Source organism: Cricetulus griseus, chromosome 2 (assembly GCF_003668045.3).
Source record: "Cricetulus griseus strain 17A/GY chromosome 2, alternate assembly CriGri-PICRH-1.0, whole genome shotgun sequence".
Lineage (NCBI taxonomy): Eukaryota > Metazoa > Chordata > Mammalia > Rodentia > Cricetidae > Cricetulus > Cricetulus griseus.
This window is the reverse complement of record NC_048595.1, coordinates 312,865,143-312,892,320: the sequence shown is the minus strand read 5'-3', so window position 1 is coordinate 312,892,320 and position 27,178 is coordinate 312,865,143. Positions and strand designations below refer to the sequence as shown.

Sequence of the window (27,178 nt, the reverse complement as noted above, 5' to 3'; positions counted from 1 at the left end):
AGGGGTTCAGTGGTTAAGACCACTTGCTGCTCAGTCAGGAGAACAAGATTTTGCATCCTAGCACCTATATGGGTAGCTTCCAAATGCCTGTAACTGCATTTTGAGAGATTTGACACACATATACACACACCCTCTTCTGGCCTCTGTGGGCACTCACATGTGTGTATGTACTTACACACACACATGTAAGAGTGGCTCATTGTTTACTGTTCTTGTGTCAGAGGTGAAGACATAGGAGAATTAGGAACCATTGTTATAGCAATTAAGCAAAAGGTCTTTCTCTGGAGTTGCACTTACCTTGAGGTGACCACGTGTCCTGTAGTTGAAGACACTGAGTCTGAAGCTGGGTTGAGAGTTAGCTAACATCTGCAAATGGGAAGAAGCAGTAAGTGTGAAGGTGTGAGGGTGGCTTGCACATCCTAGTGTTTGTGAGTAGGGCCTATCTGTGCAACTCTGACTCAGATGTGTCAGCATTCTGGCTGTCTCACCATCTCACCCTTACTCCCGACTTCTTACACCAGGCTGCCTGGTATTTAAGGCAGCAGGGTGCTGATGAAGGTTTTCACTGATTGTCAGGGTGATTTTGTGCTTTCCTGAAGTCTGTAGTGTGCTGCCAGGCTGCTTGGTCTCATGTCCCTGTCCTCTCGCTCGCTAGCTTGTATGTCGTATTATGTGTTTAGCCCAGGTTAGCCTCAATCTTGTGTCCTTCTGAGTGCTGGGATCCCACACTGTTTTGTTCTGTTCTCTTTTGAGAGAATGTCTCACTGTCTAGCCTGGACCTCACTCTGTAGATCAGGCCATTTTTGAATTTGCAGTTATTCTTCTGTTCCCTAAGAGTTGAGAATACAGGCATGTGCCATGATACCTGGTCCCAGATTGCTTTTTAACTTTTAGAAGTAATATTTCAGGGTATGGTAGAATATACCTTTATGGTGGTGCATAACCTGGGAGGTAGAGGAGGGCAGATCTCTGAGTTTAAAGCCAATTCCAGCCCAGTTAGGGCTTCATAGGAGATCTTGCCTCAAAAACAAAGAAAAACCCAAAATGTGCTGTATGATGTATGTGTTAGGGGAGACAAATAATAGAGAAGTAAATAAAATTCCTTTGATAATGGTTTGCTGTATAGATCTATGTTCATCTTGAAAATCATTCTGATCTATGCTTAATTTAGCATTTTATAATTTCTGCTACAATATTGACTCACTTTCTTTGAAATCCACACTAGGTACGTATGTACTATTTTACTAATGCCTCATAAGTGGACTTACAGATGTCTATCTCCTCTTTGGTGCTGCAGCCACCTTTGGGTATGGCTGGTGTTCACTGGCAAAGTGGAGCTGTTAGTGACGTTTTGCAGCAGGTCTCTAGTATAATGTTGTCAGGCCTTTGCGGTCCCTTCTTAAGAGGGAAACGTTGACTCAACTTCCATATATCCCCTTTCCCCCTCTCCTGCCCTCCTTCTTTCTCACTCCCCTTCCCATCTTTGATTTCATGATGTGCTCAGGCTCCTGGGCCTTTGGGCTCCTGCCTTAGCATCCCAAGTACAAGCAGATGCATGCCCTATATCCCACTATTCTGTGTGGTTCTTTAGTCTGATGGTGTCTATGCTTTACTGTAAAGAAACAGTTGTGTTCTGCATCTTATGTGGTGTACTGCTGAGCATTGTAAAACTGGTAAGTATGTTACAAAATGGAGATGTGGAGGCTAAGCAGTGTTTTACAACTGACTGTGAGAGGGCATGGAACAGGCAGGTATTGGGATTTTTCTTTCTATGGTACTTTTGAAGGAGGTTAAGGTTGGATTTTTGAGTTACATAATTTGTCTTTCACCTTTGTAGCCTCCACCAGGCAGTGTGAAAATGCCTAATGTACCCAACACTCAGCCAGCAATAATGAAGCCAACAGAGGAACATCCAGCTTACCCACAGATCACAAAGGTTAGTGCATGTTAACTGTGTAAATTGATGCTGGAAGTTCATATATTGTCTCGGTGTACAGTTTATATAGCAAATTTTATTGCCTTTGGTTTCAATGCCTAATACCACTACAGTAACAATAATAGAATAATAAAAATGACTGGGAGGGAGCTTAATGACTACTCAGGGGGCTGTATGAGGAAGTAGGAGATGGCAAATGTCCAGGATAACCAACAAATGCCTGGCAGCTCTAACAGAGTTAGAGGGCAGAGTGTCGTAAGCACATACCTGTCCCCTAGCATCTTAGGACATTTATGATGTTTTGAACTATTCTTATGTTTCCAGAGCCTACTGCACCATTTGACTTGTTTATCAAGCTAATTCAGTTGTCCTTTATTCTGTTCATCTTTCCTCAACTGTCCCCTCACCTCCACACACTCTTTCTCATCTAGGCTCAGGGTTACCTAGACTTTTGCTACTGTTTGTAAAAGATTGATTTTATTGTTTTCAATGACATGTACTGTGTGTCTGTGTGTAGATGTGTGTACATGAGTGCAGGTACCTTTTGAGGCTAGAGTTACAGAGCCACATGAAGTGGGTGCTGGGAACTGAAACTGGGTCCTCTGCAGGAACAGCCCACATGCTCTTAATTGCTGAGCCATCTCTCTATTCCCCAGTCTCTGGCTGTTCTTACAAAAGGCAGGTTTTTGTTTGTTTTCCTGTCCTGTGGATTCAGCATTGTCTCTGAGGGCTTACATAACTAAAAGAGCAAAATGAATCAAAAATTTCTCAAAACTATAGCCTTCAATGAATTCCTGTATTTTGAAAGTGCATTTAACTGAGGTTTCTCTTATGGTAAAGATGAGAGTGGGCATGTAAATGTTAGACTGTTTTGGCTGTCTGATAACCTGTGTGTGTTGGTCATTTTGTTTAGGAACATGCCTTGGCTCAAGCTGAACTTCTCAAGCGCCAAGAAGAGCTAGAGAGAAAAGCTGCAGAGTTAGACCGCCGAGAACGGGAGATGCAGAGCCTGAGTCAGCATGGTAGTATCCAAAGCGTCGACATGAAAATGTCTGTCCTTGCTCTGAGCCACTAGGTCTGGTGATAACCCTCTGCCCTGTCTTCTGATTCTAGCAAGGAGGTCAGACACAGCAGATTGCACACTTGATACCTGCAGCTTGGTGATCTTGGCGGATAGCACAGGCCTTTTGATAAATTAGACGAGTGTTGGCTTCCTCACAGAGAAAGTGAGACTCAGATTTGATACAGTTGTTTCCTTCCAAACCAGGGGCCTTTGATTCTTCTGTACTTGGCTCTCGAACCTTTCTTTCTTTCTTTCTTTGAAAAAGAGCTGGGACATAAAAGAAAGATCTCAGTGTAGCCTTAAGCCTGAGGGATAAGCGAAAGAGAGGCCCTCAGAAGAAAGGAAGGTCACCTCAGAGCATGGGTGTGGGCTTCTCAATAGTTCCATTGAACATTGAGTGTATTGAGTGTGCCCCACCTTGGACTCTGAGGAGACAGGTTGAAGATAAACAGCAGGTCACCCTTCTCTTTATGAAAAAATATCCAGATAGGTAAAAATATGTATAATTGAATGTTAAAAGTTACATGATATTTTTAGTATTAGGAAGTGACTTAGTTGTTATTTTTTTTTATTTGTATTTTTGTCTGAATTTGTGCTTTATGCTCAAATTTTGTTCCTGCCTCCATTTCCCAGGTCTTGTTGTCAGTCTTTGTTTATGCAGACACATTACCTCTTCACACCTCAGTTTTCTCTGGTTTCCAGGATGCTGGAGTCCCCATTCATTCACACAAACCTGATTCTTTGGTCTGTATTGTTGAGAACCCTGCCTACTCTCTGCATGTCAGTTAGGAACTTAGCAGAATTCTACTGATAGACTGGTGACACTGAGGAGAAAACAAGCTTAAGAATCAGATGGCCTTCCTGCAATAGCCAGGCCCTGGGACTTTGAAATAAATCTGTTTTAGACAACTCTTAAGGTTTGCCACTGGGTTCTTCTGTACATAGACATGCTAAACATGGTATAATTTGACATTGGAAAATTATTTTATCATTTATTGTTTCTAAAACGCTAGTCCGAAAAAAAATTTAAAATGTAAGCTTGGCTTTCAAAGTTTTAAGAGTGTAGAGAAGGGGAGCATTTAGTGTTAGTGTTTGTATGACGTCTACCACCACAACCAAAATAAGAATATGATGTATTTGTTGCAATAACTTTTTTTAACTTGCAGGGAGAAAAAATAATTGGCCACCTCTTCCTAGCAATTTTCCTGTGGGACCTTGTTTCTATCAAGATTTTTCTGTAGACATTCCTGTAGAATTCCAAAAGACAGTAAAGCTTATGTACTACTTATGGATGTGTGAGTATAGAACAAATTATATTTATATTTATGTTTATATATATGCATTTTGAGTTCATATTTTCTTTATAGATATCTTTTTGAAAGTGATATACTTTATGCATGCTAAATGTCTTTTCATATAGATCTTAATAGTCATGGCTTCAGAGTTGAACGTCATACTTAGATAGAAAAATTGTGTAATAGATAGCAGTTTAAGTCTTTGGCTGAAGGAAGCTAGCACTGACTGACTGAAAAGGTGTTCTGTCTGTCACATGGGTAGGACTTTGTAAAAACTCCTCCTTAGAAGAATGTTATCTGGACATGACTTGTTTTGGCAAAATTATGCATACTATTTTTATGCTAAGGAGTATCACTTAGATTCTGTTAAATGTAGCACTATGGCTGTTTTTAGAAAGAGGAAATACTGCAATGAGAACTTTAAAAATCACTTGAGGCACAATGTACTTTTCATCTCCAAGTGGCTGTGAACACTTTATTCTTGAAATTGCCGAATATAGGAAAGTTTCATTAAACAACATTAGAGTGCATTTTCAGTTGGGATACACATGATGTTTTAAGTATAATCCCAACTCTGAAATACTAAATGAATGTCAAGCTACTAAAGGTTCTTTGTGTGTCCACAGACTTCCCCTCACTCTCTGATTTGTATTCCATATAGTCTCAGCCCTGTTTGTTACCATGCTGTCAGGAGGGAGGGTTGGGCAGATGCGTCAGTAGGTAATTTGTAGACACATTTTCCCAAGAGTTGTTTCCCATACAGTATAATATTATAAAGTATTATAAAGAGTTGTGTGAGTTCATTCTTCATATCGGCATATGAGAAGCAGGTCTTTATGGACATTACTTTTGTCATAGTTAAAGGAGAACATTTGCTCTCATAGTCAAAAAATTATAGTAGTAAATTATAGTGGTAATTTTTTTTAGACAGGGTCTCTTTATATAGGCCTGGCTATCCAGGAGTTCACTTCATAGATCACACTGGCCTTGAATTCAGAGATCCACCTGTGTCTGCCTCCCGAGTTGCAGGATTAAAGGTGTGTGCCACCACACCTAGCTGGCTATTACTTTCAGACTCTTAGTTTCTTGTTGAGATTTGGCCTTGCTGTCAGTAATATTATATATGTTTGATGCTTAAGGTATAATTCTATATTTGTGCATGTTAGTCAATTTCTGTGTTTTAACTAATATATTTCTGTCATATATGTATTTGTATTTATATATGAATTTTAAAAATAGACAGTATTTTAGGCATAAGTTATTTAACTTAAATCTTTTTATGGCAAAGTGATAGAAAGAATTTAGTAAATGGAGGTTGGATAGGAAAGATGATTAATTTTAACTTGTTAACTACTAATGCTGATGATTTCAAAATTGATTTGGTTTAAAGAGTCTCTCAGAAGTAATGCAGTTAATTACAGTTCTTCTCAATCTTGTCTAGTTTGCGGATCTGTTTAGAAAAAGGACTCAAGACCCTAGTTGGGGTTCTCTTTGGAGGCAGCATTGCTTGCAGTGACATGCGAGCAGTTCAGGGATTTGCCCATGCTTAGAGTAGATACTGCTTTAGTCGGGCACTTTCCAAAGTGTGGACCTGGTGTGGATTTCAGGGCTGACTGCAGGTTTGTGCTCAGTCATAGTGAGAGCTCACATTTGTTAGAGATTGACTTTGTGACTTTGTGTCAGGCAGTCGATAGTCCCAAGTACATCTTCAAAATCAGGTACTACATTCCTTAGTCCTAGAGAAACTAAACCTTTGTCTAACTTGTCCAGCATTATACAGGAAGTCATTATGTGGCAAGCTATTCCGGTAACTTGGCTCTCAAACCCAGGTTAGATTCCATGGTATGCCATCTACAAGATACCAAGATGAAAAAGTGATTAATGTTTTAACGAATATGATGAAGATGTGTTTTCAAAGGTCACTAAATGGAAGCAGGAAGCAGGTAGTATAACTTGCAAATGAACCAAAGCAATTAGAATTATTACTTGTGAAGTGAATTTTGCCTTTTTTTTTTTTTTTTTCAAGACAGGGTTCCTCTGTGTAGCCCTGGCTATCCTGGAACTCTCTTTGTAGACCAGGCTGGCCCCTAACTCACAGGAGATCTGCCTGCCTCTGCCTCCCATGTGCTGGGATTAAAGGTGTGCACCACCGCCGCCCATCGAACCTTGACCCTTTTGAAAGTCCTTTTCGAATTAAAAAAAAAAAAAAAAGGCATGGGCACCAGGTAGCAGAGGAGATGTGTGCACCTGTAGCCATCTGTTTTGGGAATCACATGGCACCGGCAGCTGCAAATTCAGGCCAGCTGATAACAAGCAGATAAAGCTTTCATACAAAAAGGTGTTAACTCATCTTGCAAATCGTGTGAACAAAGTGGCTTAAAAGTCTGTTCAGTGTTTGTCCTGTTTTCAGCATCCACCAACATAGACACTGAATTAAGAGCACAGAGGGCGGCACACATAGCCCTTGCCTGCATTCTGGCCCCTGCACAGGTGGACAGCTTCATCACCAGGTACCCTAGACAGGCTGCTTTTTATTGAGTGTGAGATGAGGACTCACTGATCATAGTTACTCTAATAAAAACATCTAGAAAAAGAAATCTAACACATAAAGTTAGATTGATATTTTCTGTACTCTGAAGAATTTTTACGGATTTTAAAACATTTATATCTACATATAAATGATCTTTGTTTTCTTGTGAAGATTGAAATTTAAGTTAGAATGTGCTGACATTAACACACACACACACACACACACACACACACACACACACACACAGAGCAAATTTAAGACAACCAGACGTTCTAAAGGAATAAAATAATTTCCCATTTCATAGGAGTTTTTGTTCTGTTTTTAAGTCCTTAGATCTTTATTTTGAGGAAAAGGGTTTTGAGTCATTTCACTATTCAGCCAGCTTTCCTGAGGATTAATCCCCAGTAGTAATTGAGCAATTAGTAGTTTCTCTTCTGTGATAGAGATGGATTTAAAAATAAAAGCCCTTTAAGGCTACTACAGATTTCCTTTCAGGCACTGGAGCTGTTTCTTCATAGTTGATTGATTTAATGTTTAGTCGTGGACACATCAGGCCACCCAGAAGGAGTGGTTTTATCCTGCTCCATAAATTTTTTATTTTGATTTGTAAAGAGATTTTAAAATTAGTTTTTAATGTATATTGAGTTTGTAGTAGATTTAATAATCTTTTAATTAATTTTTTAAATCTAAGTCATAGTTGGTTGACATTTTTATTGATAATATACATTTTGCAGTATTTTAATTTTATGGTATTTCTCATAATGAAATTCTACCCATGAATAAATTTTTACAGAATCACTTTAAAAAGTTGAAACTGTAGGGGGTCTGGAGAGACGGCTCAGGGGTTAGGAGCCTTGCTGCTCTTGTAGAGGACCCAGGACTGGTTCTCAGCACCCACATGTTGGCTCACAACATCTCCATCTCCAGTTCAGTGTCCTCTGTGGCTTCCAGAGGCCCTGCACACACGGTGCATATATATGCATGCATGCAGACGTCCAAATGCCTAAAATAAAAATAAATGTAAACGAAAGTTAGAATGGTAAGCATGGTTCTTTCTGATCATAGAATTGTTACTCAGATCTGGGATTTTCGATTTGTTAGGGGAGGGCATCATGCCATAGCATACAGAAGTCCGGCTGGTGTGAGGTCATCGTGTTGACGGGTTTGTTGACGGAGGTGGGGGGGTTGGGGAGATGGCAGTGTTGGGGAGGACAGGGGACAACTCAACCTGAATCTACCAAAATATTTCTCCCCATTAGAAAGTGGCTCAGTCTTGATGATGAAGTCATCCTCACAGACCCCCACAGTCACAAGCCTTGCTACTGTATTTTAATGTACTCCAGGTCTAATCTGTAGTCCCCTCCTTACAAATAGTGTTCTGAGGATCCCATGTTTGTGTTTCGTTTGTTTGCTTTTATCTTTAATAAGTGCTGCTTCTCTTCTTGGGCCCTGGTGAAGAAATTCACCGCCCCTTTTCTTCTCAGGAAAGCAAACCTAAGAGTTGGGCTTGGCTGAGTAGCTGCCTAGGAGGAGGAGATAGCCAGCGGGAGTTTTGCCTAAAAATGCTCTACTGTGTGTGCTCTGCTTTCAAATCCTGTGTAAGAAGTAGCAGTGTTTGAAGAACATGCCCTGGAAAACACGGGAAGAATACATGCTCTTAGGAAGTGTTTTTCATTTGTAACTCGAGTTGGATGGTGACTTGAAGTAAACAGCCCGTTTTGTCTTCTGATCCCACAGTCCACGCTGTAACTCTGTTTCTAAACATCTTCGGATGCCTGGCTTGGTTTTGTGTTGATGCTTCAAGAGCAGTGGACTTTGGACTGAGTATCCTGTGGTTCTTGCTTTTTACCCCCTGTTCATTTGTCTGTTGGTACAGACCGCTATACGGAGCTTTCAGGTAAAGTATGCATTTTTGATATATGCTATAAAACCTGTGAAGCGTGTGGGTGGTGGCTCACTCCTGGAATCTCAGCACCCAGGAGGCTGAAGTAGGACGATTGCCATAGGCCAGCCTGGGCAACGTAGTTAGACCCTGCCACAAACAAATAACCCATGAAATGAATAATCTATATTATACCCCAAAGGGAAAGTTGGTATATTTTCATTAAATTTTTAAAAAATAAGGGCCAGTGAGATGGCTCAATGGATAAAAGTGCTTGCTGTCAAATATGGTGACCTAAGTTTGATCCCCAGGTCCTGTATGGCCGAAGGAGGGGACTGACTCATGCAGGCTGCTCTCTGACCTGCAGGTTGTCCTCCGACCTCCACATGAACACCATGGCAAGCACACCTCTTTCCCCAGTAAAATAAATATAAGCATAATATAAAATTAAAATTTTTATTATACATACTTTCAGAAAAGTTGCTTGCATTAAATCAAAACTTGAAAAATCAATAAAGGAGAATTAACATTCTTAGATTTTAACATGTAACATTTTATGCCGTACATCATACCTGACTTTAGGAAAACCTATTTACTCCTTTTTTCCTCACATGCCTAATTTCAGAATTGTAACTGGTGTTTACAGCCTTCATTTTAAGATAAATCCAAGTAAGGCAAACACATATGAAACACTTTAACTCAGCAGCTTGATAAATACTTCCTGTGTATATTAATCTTTAGTTTCTCCAAAAACAGTGACATTTAAAACATACTTAAGCTATAAAATAAAGAAAACTATTTTACATAGAATTAACCACTATTTAAATATCCTGGGTAATGAATGTTAATTGGTTCATTAGCTTAGTTTTAGCATAGCTAGTTAATAAAGTTAGGCAAACTCCTTCATTTCCTAATCTCTTAGACTCTAAGTGCTTAGTGTGCCTTGTGATGTGACCATGAAAACATTCTTTGCTGTGGAGCCCCTTGTGACCCCATATGGCTTTAAGAAGAGAATGCTGGACCAGGGCAGATGCTACATGTTTCATCCTAGCTTCTTGGGGTGGGGGTGGAGTAGGAAGCAACATCCCTTGAGCCCCGAGTTCCCATTACCCTGTGCAGTTTCTCTCATTTCCTACAAATGGGTTATTCTTAACCATCTGCCTTGCTTCTTTCTTCCTGTTGACAGCCTTAGTAACTGGCTGCAGTTTCTGGAGAGTGAAGGTGGGGTGGTGGCCATGTCTTGTTCCAGGTGTTAGAGGAAGGAATCAGCATCATCTGTGATGTAAGCTGCAGACTTCTGTTTAGACACCCTTTGTTGGTTTGAGGCCTCTCTCCTCTATTTTTAGCTTATGGAAATTTTTATCCTGAATGGTACTAGAGCTTCCTGGGTGCTTTTCTGTGTCTGTTGACATGATCATGTGATTGTTTCCCCTTTATTCTAAACTGATGAGTCATCACTGCCTTTTGTATGGGAAACCAGCTTTCCATTTCCCCCATTTATCTCCTTTGGCCATAATAGTCTCTTTAGGAGTTGTAGCCAGGAGCTTATCTTCCTGATATATCTTACTTGAAATGCCCTGCCCAGGTGTAGCCTTAGGTCCTTAGGTTCTGAGAAAGGTAATTGTACCAATCTTTGGTTGTTTCTTTCTGCTTTGTTTCTAATCTTTTTAATGAAACTCTTGCTAATATAATAAGAGAAAAATCTATTTTTCCTCTGTTTTTCTATCCCTTTGCTTTTTCCCTTTATAAAGTAGAAAACTTCCCAAACTTATTTTCAAATCATCAGGATGACATCAGTTTTGAATAGCAGCACAGGATACTAGAAGACAGTGGAGCAGTGCATTCTGTGTGGGCTGGTACCCTGCATTCTGGCTCCAGAAGTTCAAATATAAGCTGGAGTGGTAGTTTGAATGTAACTGGCCCCCACAAGTTCATAGTGAGTGGCAGTGTGTCACTGTGGGGAAAGGGTTGAGGTCTCTTGCTTAAGCTTTGCTCAGTGTCACGGACTACTTCTGATCAAGGTGTAGCTGGCAACATGTCTACCTGCACACGGCCATGCTCCCCTCCATGATGATAATGGACTAAACCCCTGAAACTGTAAGAGAGCTACCTCAATTAAATGTCTGTCTTATAAGAGTTGCCATGGTCATGGTTTCTCTTCACAGCAATAGAAACCCTAAGACAACTGGTTAGGTTTTAAGAGAAACAGTTCCTTGGAGATACAATTGGCAGAATTAATTTGAATAGGTTAAAAAGGATTTTATACAGATTAAGAGAATTAGTGGTCAAGTACTAATAGGAATATGTAAAAATCATCCACAAAAGGTAATTTCTAACTCCAGGGAAACAGAAATGTAAGCTAGGAATCCCATTAACAGCACATTACTATGCCTCAGCTGTGAATATTCGGTCGTATTCGGGAACCTCACAGGCCTAATAAGTGAGCAGTACTACTGATAACCCCAAGGTTATGTGTAGTAGACTGCTGGGAAGACTTGGGAGGAAAACAGGGTCTCCATTTACTGGAATGGTAACCCTCTTCACAGTTTGATAATGTTAGGAAGCATCAGGGTAAGCTAAGCAAGATGTGGCCACCAAAGTGACCCAATCAAAGCTTAGTGGTGCCTGGGACTGCATTTGTGATGAAGCCATGAGACTACTGATTTTGCAGAATTCCCATGCACTATTATCTTACTTGCAGCTAGTGTACATAACTTTACAAAGAATAAAGCTAGTTTTAAAGTATGGACTGAAAAGCACATTTGTGGGTAGAACAGGACCTGCAATAAGGAAGTCATGTCGCAGGGCCACCTCATTGCTGTGTTTTCTGGCTCAGTACCAGCACCTCTACCTTCCTCCTTCCCTTTGAAGACAGAGTCAAAGAGCCATTTCTCACTTGGTTCCTCTACCTCCTGCCTCTCATTGGCTTCTCTACACAACTCTTAAATCCTAAGAAATCTTTGAATTTCTAAGCTAAATTTCTGCCTTCATTTTCCCCCTTGTTTCTGACTTTGAAGAGCCTTTTTTGGGGAGTCTGGGTGGGGGTTAAAACAGGGTTTCACTGTGTAGCCTTGGCTGTCGTGGAAGTTCTATAGCCAGGCTGGCCTCGAACTCAGAGATTTGCCTGCCTCTGCCCCCTTGAAGATCCCTTTTTAAACACTCCTTGCTCCTAGCTGCCACAGTGGTAGTCACTTCATTTCTGTCATATCTCTGGCTTAGACTACTTCTCAGTTCCTTTTTTTATTATTTCCTATATTCTGTCTCCATTGCTACTGTAAAGCTTCTGTATAGGATAAGACCCAATATGATCGTCTAAAGTTTGAAAGTTACCTACCTCAGGAAAAAGTCCCAATCTCTCCATGGACTTCATCCTCCATGGAGGATGGGCTGGAGGACTACTCTTGTATCCCCACCCTCTGCTTTAGCTGCTCTAAACTATAAGCTGTCTTGTTACTGTCATGCCCTAATATATACTCTGACAAGAAGTCCTAACACAGTCCTCTGTTCCTGGCTAATGTGTTGCCTTTGTGAAATAGTCACCAAGCAACAGGATCCATTTTTCCCACCCTTAGCTGGCACAGGACTTTGTAATAACACCAAATGCATTGCTTATACAGCTATTCAAGAGATAAACACCACTAGTAAATATTCCAGTGTGCGTTAACACTGGGGGGAGGGGTGTCTACCCGAATCAATTGCAAAATAGCAACATTGTAATAAGGTAGGAACCTACAGAACCTCTATTCTAAAGGATGGTGTTGACACACTGGTACAAATGACCTTTAAAAAGATTGTAGAGCCTTAAGAATGTCAAGGATTAGTGACTTGTACTGCATAGCATACTCCACCCACATGTGGTAGAGGACGTATTTATTCCTGTTGGGAGGTCAGGTATAAACCCACAGGGTCAGCCTGCCATACATTAGGTCTTGGCTCCATCTATAGAGCAACAAATGAGGAAACCAGCCATGGGCAGGGAGCAGTAACTGATCTAATGGAAACTGAAACTCAAGTTAGCAATGGAAAAAGTAAAGGTCAAACTATGTTGCTCCTCAGTGAGTATCCTTACAGGCTCCCCAGACTGAGCCATAGCAGGAGATACAGATGCAAGGCAATGCAGGCAGAGCTGAAGATGAGAAATGACTTCAAAGTCTTCCTGAAGCTTATGGAGCACCCAGATCCTCCCAGCTTTCTGAACAAGCTGAGAATCTGAAGCCAGGGCACTCTTATGAAAACAGGAAATCTCGTTCTTTGATAAAGTCTTGCTCAGTCTCTTGTCTTGACACTATTGGCTGAGAACACCTGCAGGTGTTAAATCCATCCATGGTGCAGGAAAGAAAACACTAACCCTAAGCATTCTTTCTGAGGAATGTAAGAGAAGAGGAATGTGTGGTATAAGTGTGTACACAAGTGAGGCGCTTGCTTTGATCGTGAAAACTCAGGGCAGAGGATGAGGAAGCTCTCAAGTGGGTGGGCGGAGGACAGACACTGCCTCTTCAGCGAGAGGTGGGTGGGAAGGCTGGTGGATCCCATGAAGAAGGAAAGGCGCTATAGAAGTTGAAGGGATTTACTCCCATCACTTTTCCTTTCTGCTGAACAGTTTGGGATTAAGTTTTAGCAAATAGAACAATTCGGTCCTTGGAAAATGTGTTGAACAGAACTGTGATAAATTGAGGCTAATTAAAACATGGTGCCAAGTGGATGGAGCTTCTTCCAAAAACTTCTTCCAAAAGTTTGGCTTTTTGCAAGAGAGTCACTGTGTGGCCCCAGGCTGGCCTTGAACTTGGCATCCTCTTGCTTCAGCCTTCCTGAGTACTGGTTTACAGACATGTGCCTCAACATGTGGTTGCCTTACGTGGTTGGTTTTATATTAGAAAGTTAGGGGTAGTTCACTAAATCATAACCTAAGATTTATTAATAGCATGACTGACTGTCTTAACTAATACAGTAAAAAACATTTGACAAAATTCAATGTCTTTTTATGTTAGAAACAGGGAATTAAGTTGGAGAAGAAGAGAGACTTTTTTAGGCAGAAAAGGAACTGTAAGGCTGAGAACTTTAATTCACAGCTGACACACGTGTTGTGCTGTGAGGCTGAGAGTTTGCTTTCTCTGAGGTCAGGAATGCTCAAAGACATTCATTCTCAACATTCCTGTTCAGAGTTGTGTAGAGTTCTGACCACTAGAATTAGGTAAGGAAAAGAAACAAAGGGCATCCAAGTCTGAAAAGAAGCAAAACTATACTTATAGATCCATAATCATCTCTATAGAAAATATAAATGGAGATACATATCTTTTTAATGGATTAGAAGACTCACTAGTACTAAGGTATGGATTTCTCAAAACAATTCTGCAGGTCTGCAACATAACCCCATTCAAAATGCCAGCAGGCTGTTCTCTAGAAATGTGAAATGATTCTTCCAGAAATGAATAGAAGGATCAAGGCCTTAAAGTAGTGAAAGCAAGTCTGCAAAAGAACAACAGAGTTGGCAGACCGATACAGACTGCCACCCAACTGGAAGACTTACACAAAAGCTCCCGTAACCATAGCATGATATCTTTATGTCATCAGTGCTCCTTTATCATAAACAAATGAACAGTCTACAAGCTAAAATGAACCCTCCCATATGTAAAAACCAATTTTAAAAAGTTTTTTCCTTTTACCATTTATCTATTTTATGTGTATGATGCTGTATTTGCATGTATGGTTTCATGCCAGAAGAGGGCATCAGATCCCACTATAGATGGTTGTGAGCCACCATGTGGTTGCTGGGAATTGAACTCAGGACCTCTAAAAAAGCAGCCAGTGCTCTTAACCTCTGAGCCATCTCTCTAGCCCTGTAAAAATGAATGTTCAAAAATCAAAAGTTACTTTTATTTGTGTGTGTGTGTGTGTGTGTGTGTGTGTGTGTGTGTGTATGTATTTGTGTATGTGGGGGGCGCACCATGTGCCTGCAGTGCTTGCAGAGGCCAGAAGAGGGCATTTGATCCCTTGGAAAGGGAATTTTAGATGGTTGTGAGCTATCATGTGAGTGCTGGGAACTGAATCTCTACAAGGGCAGTGACTAGCATCTGATGTTTGAGAAAGATCCAAAGTCTGTGCAGCCCAGACAAGGCTGTTTAAGAGCCCTGACTGGGATGCTTGGCTATCCCAGTCCTTATGCTGTGTTTTCAGAAAGTTGGTTCAAAGAGTATGCATGGAGGTGCAAGAGCTGCAAGCCACAGACCTTATGGAGGAGACAGGGAAGGTCTTCATCTTTTTGGCCTTGGTGGTTTGTTTTAACTCAATACTAAAATAAACATAAATGAATATACAAACTGGAATTCATAAAAAGGCCAAGCTTTTTCCCAGAAGATACTCTTAAGATGCTCCCCCCACACACATGCTTCCATAAACAGATATGCACAGATTGTATTGCCACTCTAGGATGCCTGAGCACACATGTATTTCCATATACATATATGCACAGATTGAGAAGACATGATGCTCTGAGCTCGCATGCTTTTATACATAAATATGCACAGAGTGGAAAGACAAGCCCCAGACTGCAAGATCTTTGCCAAACATGCATCTAAGTAAGGACTTATCCAAAATATATATTTTCTAAATTCTCAAAAATCAAGAATAAGAGAGGAAATCTAATTAAGGCACAAGAACAAGATTTTCACAGTCAAAGATCTATGGATAAAATAACAAGTCTCTGAACAGACATTCCTTACTGAGAATGTGTAAAGTAAGACACTAGTGTTGTTAGCTTTCTTGTTGCTATAACAAAATGCCAGCAGCTGAAGAAAAAGGTTGGTTTTGTTTGTGATTTCAGCTGTTTGGGTTTGTGATGGTGGGCCTATGAGGGAGCAGTCCCCATCATGGTAGCCAGGGAGCAGAGTGGAATGAAAACAGGAAAGACAGGGTAAAGCCCTCACCATGACCTACTTCCTCCAACCAAGCTTCACCTTCCACAGTTCTGCCATCCCCCAACAGCCCACTCAAATTTTGAATCCAGCATCAGTTTAAACTGTTCACTAGGTCAGAGCCCTCATGATTAATTTCTCTAGAAATGCCTCAGAGGTCTGCTTTATTAATTTCTCCTAGATTCCATGAGCCCAGCCCAGTTGGCAATCAAGGTAACTGTTACAAGCACAACCATACATGTTAATTAGAATGGCTAGGATTGTAAACATGACCACAGAAAGTGTTAATGAGACGCAGAGGACCCAAAAGACCCACTGTAATAGGAGTGTAAAACGAGCAACCTTGTGAAACAGTTCAGCAGTTTCTTCAACACTTTAAATGCATATTTACCACATGCACTAGCCATTCCATGTATTGGTGTCTAACCAAGTTTAAAGGAAGTCTGTGTCCTTATGAAGACCCACAGCAGCATGATTTGTAATAGCAAAAGGCCGGGAACAACACCCCTCCCTGCCACCAATGAATGACACCAACAGTGGGAGGAGCGGAAGTTCTGCATGCACACACAGGTGACTGAATAACTGCTGAATGAAGGAAGCAGGGCAGGAAAGAGAACAGACTGCATATATCCCATTCATTATAATTCTCAAAGCGGCCACTCAGGAGGACCGGAAACTGGGTGGAAGGAGGGAGGAGGAAAGAGGAAGCTTCAGTTCTCAGTATCAAAGGGGTAAAGTCCAAATACATATCTGATCCTCTCTTCTGGCTTCCAAGGTTACTGCACACACATGGTGCACAGACATACATGCAGGCAAAACAGCCATACACAAAAACCAAGGAAAACTTTTTTTTTTTTTAATGGAACACTGAATTTTCTGTCAAGGTGAATTCTGGTGTAGCCGGAAGTTAGCCAGGATAGTGACAACTGTCTGCAGAGTGATGCTGAAGTGGCAGTGTGGGTCTTCAGGGCTCGGCCCCTGAAGGTTTGGTGTCAGTCTGCTTTCAGAGAGGAAGGTGATGTGAAGAGTGACATTCTCCCCTTTTCTTTTAAGGAGTGACAGTTCCTTCAGGTTCTTTGTGTTCTTCTTCGTGTATATTTGTCAGTTCGCCGTGCATGTGCTCCAGGCTGCAGGGTTTCATAACTGGGGAAACTGGTGAGTTCTTTACTATTTTTAAGTTGTTAATTTAATATTTGTGTGACAAATTTGGTATCTTAGTGAATTAAACACAGCAAAAGTCAGATTGGCAAAAGCAAACACAGAAAACAAAAGTATTTAAAAAAAACAATTTGAAAACATTTTAAATCATAACTTTGGAAAAGCTATTCTCTTCAAAGATTATGCTCCCATTTTAAAAGCCAGCATATTGGACACATATTTTAAATAAAACGTTCACAAAGGGCAGTGGAAGGAGTTGTGTAAAGGAGACCAAAGAGATCAGAGAGAGGGCAGGATCAGTGTCTGGAGAGAAGATCTTCAAGAATATAAAGGAAAAGGGTTCCAGTTTTACACACACACACACACACACACACACACACACACACACACACACACACACGTGTTTGGAAATGTACACATACCTTTCAACAATAAAATTCTCACCATGGTGGGATGCTCACTTAGTGGAGTAGGCAATATCTGGGGTTCAGAGGTTAGAATTGGTTGTTTTCAGTTAGTTCTTGGAAAAGCTATTTTCATCATTATTTTAGATAGTGGTTAGTCTAGCATGTGCATGACAGGAAATGCTTTACATGTTTTAAAAATGCACTGTTATACTGATACATACACACACACACACACATATATATATATATATTATATCTTTAGAAGTTGAAATAATTTCATCAGCTTTTTAATATAAACAAATATTACGCAGTTGAACATAGCAGTCTGTGCCCATGTACCACAGAGTCTGCTAATGGAGACAAATACTGTTTTCAGTTGTACCTTATATAATTTGGGTGCCTTTTTTTTTTTTTTTTTTGGTTTTTTTGAGACAGGGTTTCTCTGTGGCTTTGGAGGCTGTCCTGGAACTAGCTCTTGTAGACCAGGTTGGTCTCGAACTCACAGAGATCCACCTGTCTCTGCCTCCCGAGTGCTGGGATTAAAGGCATATGCCACCAACGCCCAGCTTAATTTGGGTGTTTTTTAATCATAATTAAAATGAAGGTAATTGTTATACACATAACAATTGACATGTTATAAGACCGTAGAGAGTTCCTAGGCATCCTTCAACCAGTGTCCCCAATAGTATAAAATACAGTAAAATAATAAAGAAAAGGACCTTGACATTGACAGAACATTTCTATCACTGAAAGATTCATGTTGCTTTTTGCATGGCTACACTTCCTGCTCTCCTGTCCCCACCCTCCCTTCGCATCTACTAAGCTACTTGTCATTTCTATTATTCTGTCACTGTAAGATGGTTATATAAATGGAATCTATATAGTCTTTAAATACTGGCTTTCCCCCCTCAGCTACATGTAGCTCTAATTTCTTTTATTATTATTTTTTAGATTTTATATTTTATGTGTATAAATGTTTGCTTGAGTCTGTGCATCATGTGCATGCAGTGCCCTTGAGAGGCCAGAAGAGGGCATCAGGCCCCGAGGCTGGAGTTAACAGAGGTTGTGAGCATCAATGTAGGTGCTAGGAATTGAACCCAGGTCCTCTGGAAGAACTCAGTGCTTTTGATCACTGCACTGTCTGCCCAGCCCCATCTTTTCATTCTTGAATAGTATTCTGGGGTATGGACCACATATTAATTGGTCCTGAATTGTTTCTGGTTGGGAGCTATTAGAAACAGAACCACCATGAACATTTGGGACCAGGTTTTCATGGGCATGTAGTTTTCATTTCTATGATTAACAGTATATTTACAATTTGTTAATTCATTTAGAAATCATGTATTAGGCTTTTCAAAGAAATTGACAAACTTTCTAGGCTGTGCTATTTTATATTCCGTCTTTTATCTTAGCCATTTTGGTGTGTGTGTGTGTGTGTGTGTGTGTGTGTGTGTGTGTGTGTGTGTGTACGTGCCCGTGTGCTCGTGCTCACCCACTCACACACATGTGTATTCTAATCTTTCCTTGAGGTTTGAATTTATATTTACCTAATGACTAATATTTTGATGTCTTTTTATGGCTTATTTGCCTAATTTTTATGTCCTCTTGTTGAAATGTCTCACATGGTTACTAAATGAGTTGTGTTGGCTTGTATTTTTGTTGTTATTTTGTTTTTTGATGTGGCTGAATGTATTAATTTTCTCATTAATGTGGAAAAAAGCCCAAAAGCATGTTTCAGGAGGGAGGATTTCTTTGGGGTCATGGGTCATGGTTTCAGGGGCTTTCGGGTCCATCCGTCAGTGACAGCAGAGAAGGGAGCACACAGCCCCTCCGTCTGTCAGTCCCAGAGCGGGAAGCATGGTTCCCATGGGCAGATGAGAGGAGGTAGAGATAATGAACCTACAGCACCCAGGACCTGGATCTGCTTCCTCCTAATAGGTCCCTCCTCCTAAAATGTCTGCAACCTTCCAAAACAGTGTTGCCTGCTGGGCCTCAGTGCTCAAACAAATGAGTCTTGTTGGGGACATTTCACATTTGAGCCTTAAAGCTGAGCTATAAAAGTTCAGTCTCTGTTCTAAAAGTGAATCATTTGTTGGATATGTGGTCTGCATATTATTTTCTTCCATAATTGAAAATAAGCATTTAAAAATGTAATAAAGAACCCACACATTTAATATGCATTATATTAAAAACCACAATAATCTGGTGAACTCTTGGGGATCTGGAGTGTGTTTTGCTGGTGGATTCAGATTATGCTTCTCAGCTGTTTGACCTGGACACTGAAGGTCTGAGTTAGTCCCTTATATGTAGAATAAGCAGCGTCCTACGGGAGCCTGAGAAAATGGTCCAGGTGCTGAGGTGCCTTCCCTATTGTTGTTTTTGAGAGGTGCATTGACTTACCTGCCTAATTGCACTTTTGCTATTCTTCAGTGGTTGGATTTCATCCCTTACCGGCCTCAATAAAAACATCCCAGTTGGAATCATGATGATAATGATCGCAGCACTTTTCACAGCATCAGCAGTTATCTCACTCGTCATGTTTAAAAAAGTAAGTGAGAACTGGTCTCCAGACATGTTACCGTGACCCCGAGGTCAGGTCCCATCAGCCCGCACTGCTGGTAGACTAGTGGGACCCGAGCACATTTCTGGGGTTCTGCATGCTTGTTCTTCAAGGATTAGGGTTTATGGTTATATCTAGACACATGTAAAAATGATACCATATTTTAAGATTGATATAAAAAGTGAAAACATCCCTGATCTGAAAATCTAGAACCCAAAATGCTCAACAATAAGAAACTTTTTGAGCATGGACTTGGGTACCATAAGAGGAAAATTCCCCTCCTGACCTCACAGGAGAGATTATATAGATTATAGTTACGGAAAGCAAACATATTAAAATGTTGTGTAAACTCCATATGAATATATGTATACAAATGGAGCTTCATGTTTAGATTTGAGTCCCATTCAAGGGCATCTGGTGATATGTGTGCAGTATTCAGAAATCAGAAACCTCCTTGCTGCCAAGCATTTCAGATGAAGCTCCTGCACCTGTACTTTTAGGTACAGTCAATGAAATCTTCATTGTAAATTAGAGCCTCAAAAGTCAGTTTTGAAATCACACCTTTATGTGCTTTTTTTTCAATATGAAGCTTATTAGCTTGATGAATAAATACAAATAAAATTATTGTACCAGGTAGATTTTTTTCCATATTAGAATTTAAAGACACTGAATTATTTAAGCATTAAATTTCTTTCACCATCATTTTCATACTGCCTGGAAGTTCAGATCATGTACAAGTAACACATATAGAAACAACTTTGGGCCAGGTGGTGGTGTACGTCTTTAATCCCAGCTCTCAGGAGTCAGAGGCAGAAGGATCTCTGTGAGTTTGAGGTCAGCCTGGTTTACAGAGGTAGTTCCAGGACAGCCAAGGCTATACAGAGAAACCCTGTCTTGAACAACAACAACAAAAAGAAAGAAAGAAAGAAAGAAAGAAAGAAAGAAAGAAAGAAAGAAAGAAAGAAAGAAAGAGAAAGAAAGAAAGAAAGAAAGAAAGAAAGAAAGAAAGAAAGAAAGAAAGAAAGAAAGAAAGAAAAGAGAAAAAGGGAGTCTGAAGTCCCAGTAGAGCAGGCATATGGATAAGCCTGGTCGCCGTCTAGACAGACAAGTAGAAGCAGCAAAGGAATTCAGGCTGGGACCTTTTGGCTTTCTGAGGTCAGCGAAGCCTGATAAAACACAAAGAAGCACAGAGCCAGAAGTGGGCCAAGGGCAGAACTCTCCAGAACACTCCAGCATGAGAAGGGAGTAGCAGGCAGGGTGTGGAGGGAGCGCTCATTCTGCAGTGGCTATGTCAGTCCTGTGCAGGGTCTGAAATCCAGTCAGGAATTCCTTTCCCCCTCTGCTTTTACTGTTTTCCATGAAAGAGATAGTTGCATATTGGAGCTCATGTTCACTTGCCAGGCACTCAAAATAAATAAGTTTATTTCCCAAATAGGATAAAAGTACTTACTAGCATTATGTGAAGACTTTGATATTTGAGTTAATTTTTAAACTCATAATTTAAAGTTACTAGATGATTCTTTTATGTGTTTACCATCAGTCGGTGCTATCTCATTCTTACCTATGAAATGAGGAGCTCGGATGAATGATTTTCTGTATGATGTCCTGAAGTGTAATAAATGGCAATATAAACTAAATTATAATTTGAAGCAATCAGCAATCCTCATATCGTCTCTAACCCTGATGTAAACTGAGATCCGAGAACAACTGATTCTTCAACACTGACTCAAAAACTAGTAACAAATTTATCAAAAATAACCAGAAAACAAACAAAAACCCTTGTTGGAATATGCAGCCCTAGTTTATCACCACTAGGGGTCAGGCTCTTCATGGACCGTACATGCCCTCTGGAAGGTCTGTGCATATAGTTCCTACCTAGACTAGTGGTTTGCCAGCCTTGTCCTCCCTTCACCCCTTGCTAAATCTGCTATGCAGTATTTGTTTTGATGAAAATGAATGTATTGTTGAGAACTCATTATCATTCTGAAATCTTACACAATTAGAGCTGGTTATTGTGTTTGGATGCTCAGTGTGCCTTGGTTTCTGCCATGGTGGTGTTTCTTAGCCCAGATTTGGAGTGTTGAAAATTTTCTATCTCCCAAGCTGCTTTACAGGCAGAAATCCTTAGCTTTCACTGATGGGTTTGATTTTCCCTCAACTGTTTCATTGTTTTCTTTTTAAAACAAGGTTTCTCTGTATAGTTCTGGCTGTCTAGGAACTCACTTTGTAGACCAGGATAGCCCTGAACTCAGAGATCCATCTGCCTCTGCCTCCCAAGTGCTGGGGTCAAAGTGTTTGCCACCACCACCTGGCCCTGCCAATTGTTTCTAATTGTGTTAAATATTCTGTTTCTACAGTGAAATATTAGAAAGCACTGGGTGGTGTTTCAAGAATACAAAGATGTTCTAAAGGAGTCTGTTAGCTATACACACATATGAACTGCAGAAAGCTGTCAGAACCTTTAGACGTTGCCCTTCCTTAACCGCTGAATTAGGTGGAATTACTTAATATTGAAGTGACAAATAGACAATATACAATTTGTATTTTGGGAACCTGGTTTTCATTTTTTCCTATGGAATTTGGGAACTTGTTCATAAATATTCATGTCAACATTAATATAGTAGTTACTAATGAGTTTTTGCATTTCAAAAGAATTTTTGAAGTTTTTTCACTTTAAAAAACCAAGTTTACTTAAAAAATAAAGTTTAAGTGCTTTAATTAAAAAAAGAAACGACTTACTGAAATGTAAAAAAAAAAAACACACAACTTATTGAAATGTCTGATCTTCAGATGTCCTTTTCATTTGAGGGGAGTATGGAGTTGGAAGCATGTGATTCAGAATAGTGACTAATAAAGCCCACTAACTCGTTAAATTGGTGTTTTACAGTAAATACTGCGTGAAGATGTTCTATTGTATATGAAGGGTGGTCTATTTATACTAAAGATGGCAGGTTTGTTTGGGTTTTTTGTTTTGTTTTGAGACAGGGTTTCTTTGTGTAGCTTGGTTGTCCTGGAACTCACTCTGTAGACCAGGCTGGCCCTGAACTCAGAGATCCACCTGCCTCTTCCTCTCAAGAGCTGGGATCAAAGGTGTGTGCCCCCACCACCCAGCAGCAGGATTTACTTTCTTTGAAAGCACTATGTCATTGTTAACCCCACTCTGTTCATGTCTCTCACTTTATTTTGGACCTAGGGAAGAAAGCTGATTTCATGGTTTTTCTTTTTTTCTTCTCCCATTTCTCTCCCACTCTCCCTGTAGTCCTCATACTCTGTGAAATGAAGTTAACTTCAACTAGCTGGCAGCGCATGCACAGATTACCACTGACCTCCCGCATTGATTTATTTCTGCTTCTGCAGGTACATGGACTGTATCGCACAACAGGTGCTAGCTTTGAGAAGGCCCAGCAAGAGTTTGCAACAGGAGTGATGTCCAACAAAACTGTCCAGACTGCAGCTGCAAATGCAGCTTCAACTGCAGCGACCAGTGCGGCGCAGAATGCCTTCAAGGGTAACCAGATATAGAGGGCCTCGCAGCAGTGCACTGTTACTTTTGACTGTATTTTTTTCTCCAGTTACTGTATTCTACGGATATTTTTATGTTGGAAACACACAGTACACACAGCATGGGTATTTCCTATTCACATGTGCATGGTCTAAAACCATTATTTCACCTAATAGTTTCTTAATATGTCCATGCCCCTCACAGAAGAAAACTACCATCTGCTAAATAAATATTCTCCATATTTTTGGGGGATGGTGTTCCTCAGATTATTTCAGTGGTGACACACTGAAATGAGTATGTGACAAAGATTTAAAAAGCACTCGATACTAACCACAGCGGTTCTTCCAGGAGTCAGTACAGATAAGGGTTGTACATTGGAAATGAAACTATATCTGTTTCTTTTCTTTCTCTGTTAATATTGCAGGAACGAGGACAGAAAGATTTGGGTGTTTTTAGATCGGCTTGCTTTCTAGGAGGCTCAGTCACCAGTGAAGAGCCTGTGTGCTTTGTAGTAGATAATGTATATTTTACCTTCTTTTATTTTATTTTTAGACTAGTTGATATTTTGATAACAATCTCTGACCTTGCATGGGTACCATGTCTCTTAAGTGAAACGAATTAGTATTCTGGGTTCTGTACTGCTTATAGTGGTAGGAGCTGGGGCTCTTTATAGAATCAGAAATGATTTTCTGTAATAGTTTCTTTTAAGTAAAAATTTACTGGAGTATAAAGACTTTAATATAATGTGCAGTGCATTATCCAAAAGAGAAGGTAGTGAATTGATGCAATAGAATATAGTGATAATTCCTTTTTTCTCCCTCTTAATTTTCAGTATTCATATAGTAAAATTTTACTGTATGGAAACTTTGGTATATTCCTCTGACTAATCTTTTTAATTGAACTGGGATTGTATTTGGCAGCTTCGTGTGTGTGTGTGTGTGTGTGTGTGTGTGTGTGTGTGTGAGAGAGAGAGAGAGAGAGAGAGAGAGAGAGAGAGAGAGAGAGAGAGAGAGAGAGATTTTGGCACAGGTATTAAAGGCTAGCCTAACCCTTGAATAAAAAGAACACACAGTATTTAAGGGATTTTTCTTTTAGCCTCTCACTTTTAGTTGCATTAAAAATAAAAGCCCCTAGCATTTCTAATATACTTGATTTCTTAATGTACCTGTCATTTACTTTTTGAGACAGACTAAATACATGTAAAACATCGACCAAGCAAGAAAGTACAAGTACAGTTAAATGTGTTATTAATATAATCATATTGACATTGTTCCTATGCAGCACAGGCCGATGTGGGTTCAGACTTTTAATCATTTTTAATAATAATTAAATGTCTCAAGAACATTTGTAAATCAGACTGTTTTATTTTGAAAGTCTTACTAGTTTTAGATGGCAGAATGATAGGTTGTGATTTATTCAAGTTGATTTTAAACAAGAATGGTTGCTGAGACAGGATAACTTTTAAAAATGGGCTTAAATGGTTGAGACACTTTAGTCTTTTTCCTAAATCTGGAGTCGGGGAATTTGGTGCTGGGCTGGGGCACAGTTCTTAGTCTTCATGAAGAAGGTCTGTGGGCTACCGGATCACATGTCCACCCACATGGGCTGTGTTAGATTTGCTTGGGAATTCACTGAGTATTGAAATACTTATTTTATTTAGAAGAAAGTAAGATTCAGGATGTGACTTTGAAGTTGTATTTATGAACACTTCTGATTAGTGATGATCTTCTCTTCATTTTCACCCAGCTTAGTAGTACTTGAGAGCCTGAGGCCTTAGTGAGACCTGGTGATGCTTGTACTTCATTGAGTATGGGTTTTATAGACATACACCAATGTCACCAAGACCGTGAAAGTACACATATAGACCATGTACTTATATTCCAAATCCATGCTTATTTGTCTCTGAAGTACAAATGAAAGATACATCAGAGATTTAAAAAATAATTTCCTTCAAAAATGAGAATGCTCCCTCTCCATTATGTAGAGGTCCTTGGAGGTAGCATTATTAAATGGCAAAGAATAGTTAAGGCACATTATGTTTTTATGTATGAGCAGGAAAATGCTGTTGTTCAATCCAGTTGTTTGGGTTCATACAAGTTTGAAAGAGATTATGTTTGAAAACACAAAGGAGCATTAAAATGATGGTAGTGTCTGTGGCTGGGTCAGGTGTGAAAACATCTTGAAATTGCTGGTTTACCATTCTCTTAACAGTTGGTCATAGGGCATTTTCATTTGGTGAAAGATAACTAGTCTTTCCTACTTATACCAATGTCACCTGGCGTCACAGCCATGAAATGAGCTTCATGTAGAACAGGCATCCATGTCACTTTTCAGTTTTCGATATCAAATAGTGGCTATTTTATTTAAATATAGGGTCTGAACACTGGAAAATAATTGCTTGGTGATTTGTGATTTGGGGCTTGGTTTATTTCTCTAGGGATTTTTGTATATTTTGTTGGTGCATAATATTGCGCTGCCCTTATGGCAACTGTCATGGTTCTGTGTAAATGCCCTCCATTTGTCCCTCTCATGTTGCATGTTTTCAGTGGTTTGGAAGTTTTGTATATTTATTGTATTAATGCAGAGTGTCATAAAATAAAATAATGTTTACTGGATGTTGTTTGCATAATTTTAAGCACGGTATTAGCAATGGAGAGGCAGAAATTATACTCGTAGCTTTAATATAGATAGCTCACATTTTTTTTAAAGGTGATTTATTTTATTTGTATTGTGTGAATAGGTAGGTGTTCTGCCTGCATGCATGTCTGTTTAAGGGTGTCAGATCTCTTGGAATTGGAGTTACGGAGGCGGAGGATGAGGGATTGTCTCAGGTCTAAGGCAAACCCTATGGGAGCTGCCATGTGGGTGCTGGGAATTGAACCTAGGTCCTCTGGAAGAGGAGCTGGTGCTCTTAACTGCTGAGCCAGCTGTTCAGCCCCCTCACATTTGATTTTTAAAACCAATCTTTGTACCATTTTATTATGTGCTAAACACAGCATAAAAGATTTAGTTTAAAACCCTCAGCAACACAAATTGGCAATTTTTTGCATTAGGCCTTTATAGGTTGTTGAATGTGAGCTCTACCACATTAAATATGATGACTATTTTGAGGTAGGCAAGATCACCCAGAAGTTCATTAGCTTTTTGGCCTAGGTTTTCTTCCTGGGTTCAGATGGATGCCTCTGTACCAGGACTGGATTGATTTGCTAAAATCTGTGCTGTTCCCTGACCACGCTTACTGCTGCTGTTTTATGCACAGATGAACCTCCTGTTTTGTGTACTGGAGTTCTCACCTGATGACTAAAGACAATGTAAAGTTGAACCTAAAGTCATGTTCACAGTGAATCTTATTTTGAGAAATACACGCTGAATTAAAGTAAGAAAAACTATTTTCCATTTTAAAAAGTGAGTTTGCATTTTCACAGTTTACTAGGAACTCATTTCTGTGATCTGTGTGGAGGTGATTTACACTTCATGGGGATACTAAGTCCATTTGGAAAACACTGATTTTAATGTCTGATTCTTGGTCGTCTTAGTCACATTAGTGCCAATATTACACAGTTTATCACATTTGGGGCCCACTTTTTCTGTGTTCCCTTCCATTTTCCCTTAAGGAAAAGTCCTTAAAGGGACCTGAGGTCCCATGTGACTAAGCCCTTTGGAGATGAGTGGATGATTAATTTAAAATAACTGAGGATGGTTCAAGTTAGTCAGACCTTACTTTGGTAGGTTTTTCAAACATTGTATTATAAATTATGGTAGAATAATATGTTTTAAAATATTGGAGCTACTTTAAATGTTATTCATTTTATGTTAGCATATAAATGATTTTATTTTTACAAATATACTTTATTAGACTTAGTAAATTGTACTTCCATGATTAGGAAAATTAAAATAGCTCTATAAGAAGTTTGGGGTACATTTTGCAAAACAA

General features: G+C 39.8%; 1 protein-coding gene across 5 annotated transcripts in view; it reads left to right on the top strand.

Annotated features, from left to right (window-relative positions):
* The window catches only part of Scamp1 (secretory carrier membrane protein 1), a 79,307-nt gene extending 53,448 nt beyond the window's left edge, over nucleotides 1–25,859 (top strand). For 4 of the 5 annotated variants that reach the window (XM_027401716.2, XM_027401714.2, XM_027401713.2 and 1 more), the window contains 7 exons: nucleotides 1,838–1,936; nucleotides 2,850–2,958; nucleotides 4,166–4,294; nucleotides 8,562–8,721; nucleotides 16,671–16,772; nucleotides 19,613–19,730; nucleotides 23,100–25,859. In XM_027401716.2, coding sequence (XP_027257517.1) covers nucleotides 1,859–1,936; nucleotides 2,850–2,958; nucleotides 4,166–4,294; nucleotides 8,562–8,721; nucleotides 16,671–16,772; nucleotides 19,613–19,730; nucleotides 23,100–23,264 — 861 coding nt within the window. In that variant the 5' untranslated portion in view covers nucleotides 1,838–1,858 and the 3' untranslated portion in view covers nucleotides 23,265–25,859. The remainder of the gene's footprint in view (nucleotides 1–1,837; nucleotides 1,937–2,849; nucleotides 2,959–4,165; nucleotides 4,295–8,561; nucleotides 8,722–16,670; nucleotides 16,773–19,612; nucleotides 19,731–23,099) is intronic. The other variant, XM_027401715.2, reaches the window with a different exon arrangement.
* Nucleotides 25,860–27,178: the final 1,319 nt, after the last annotated feature.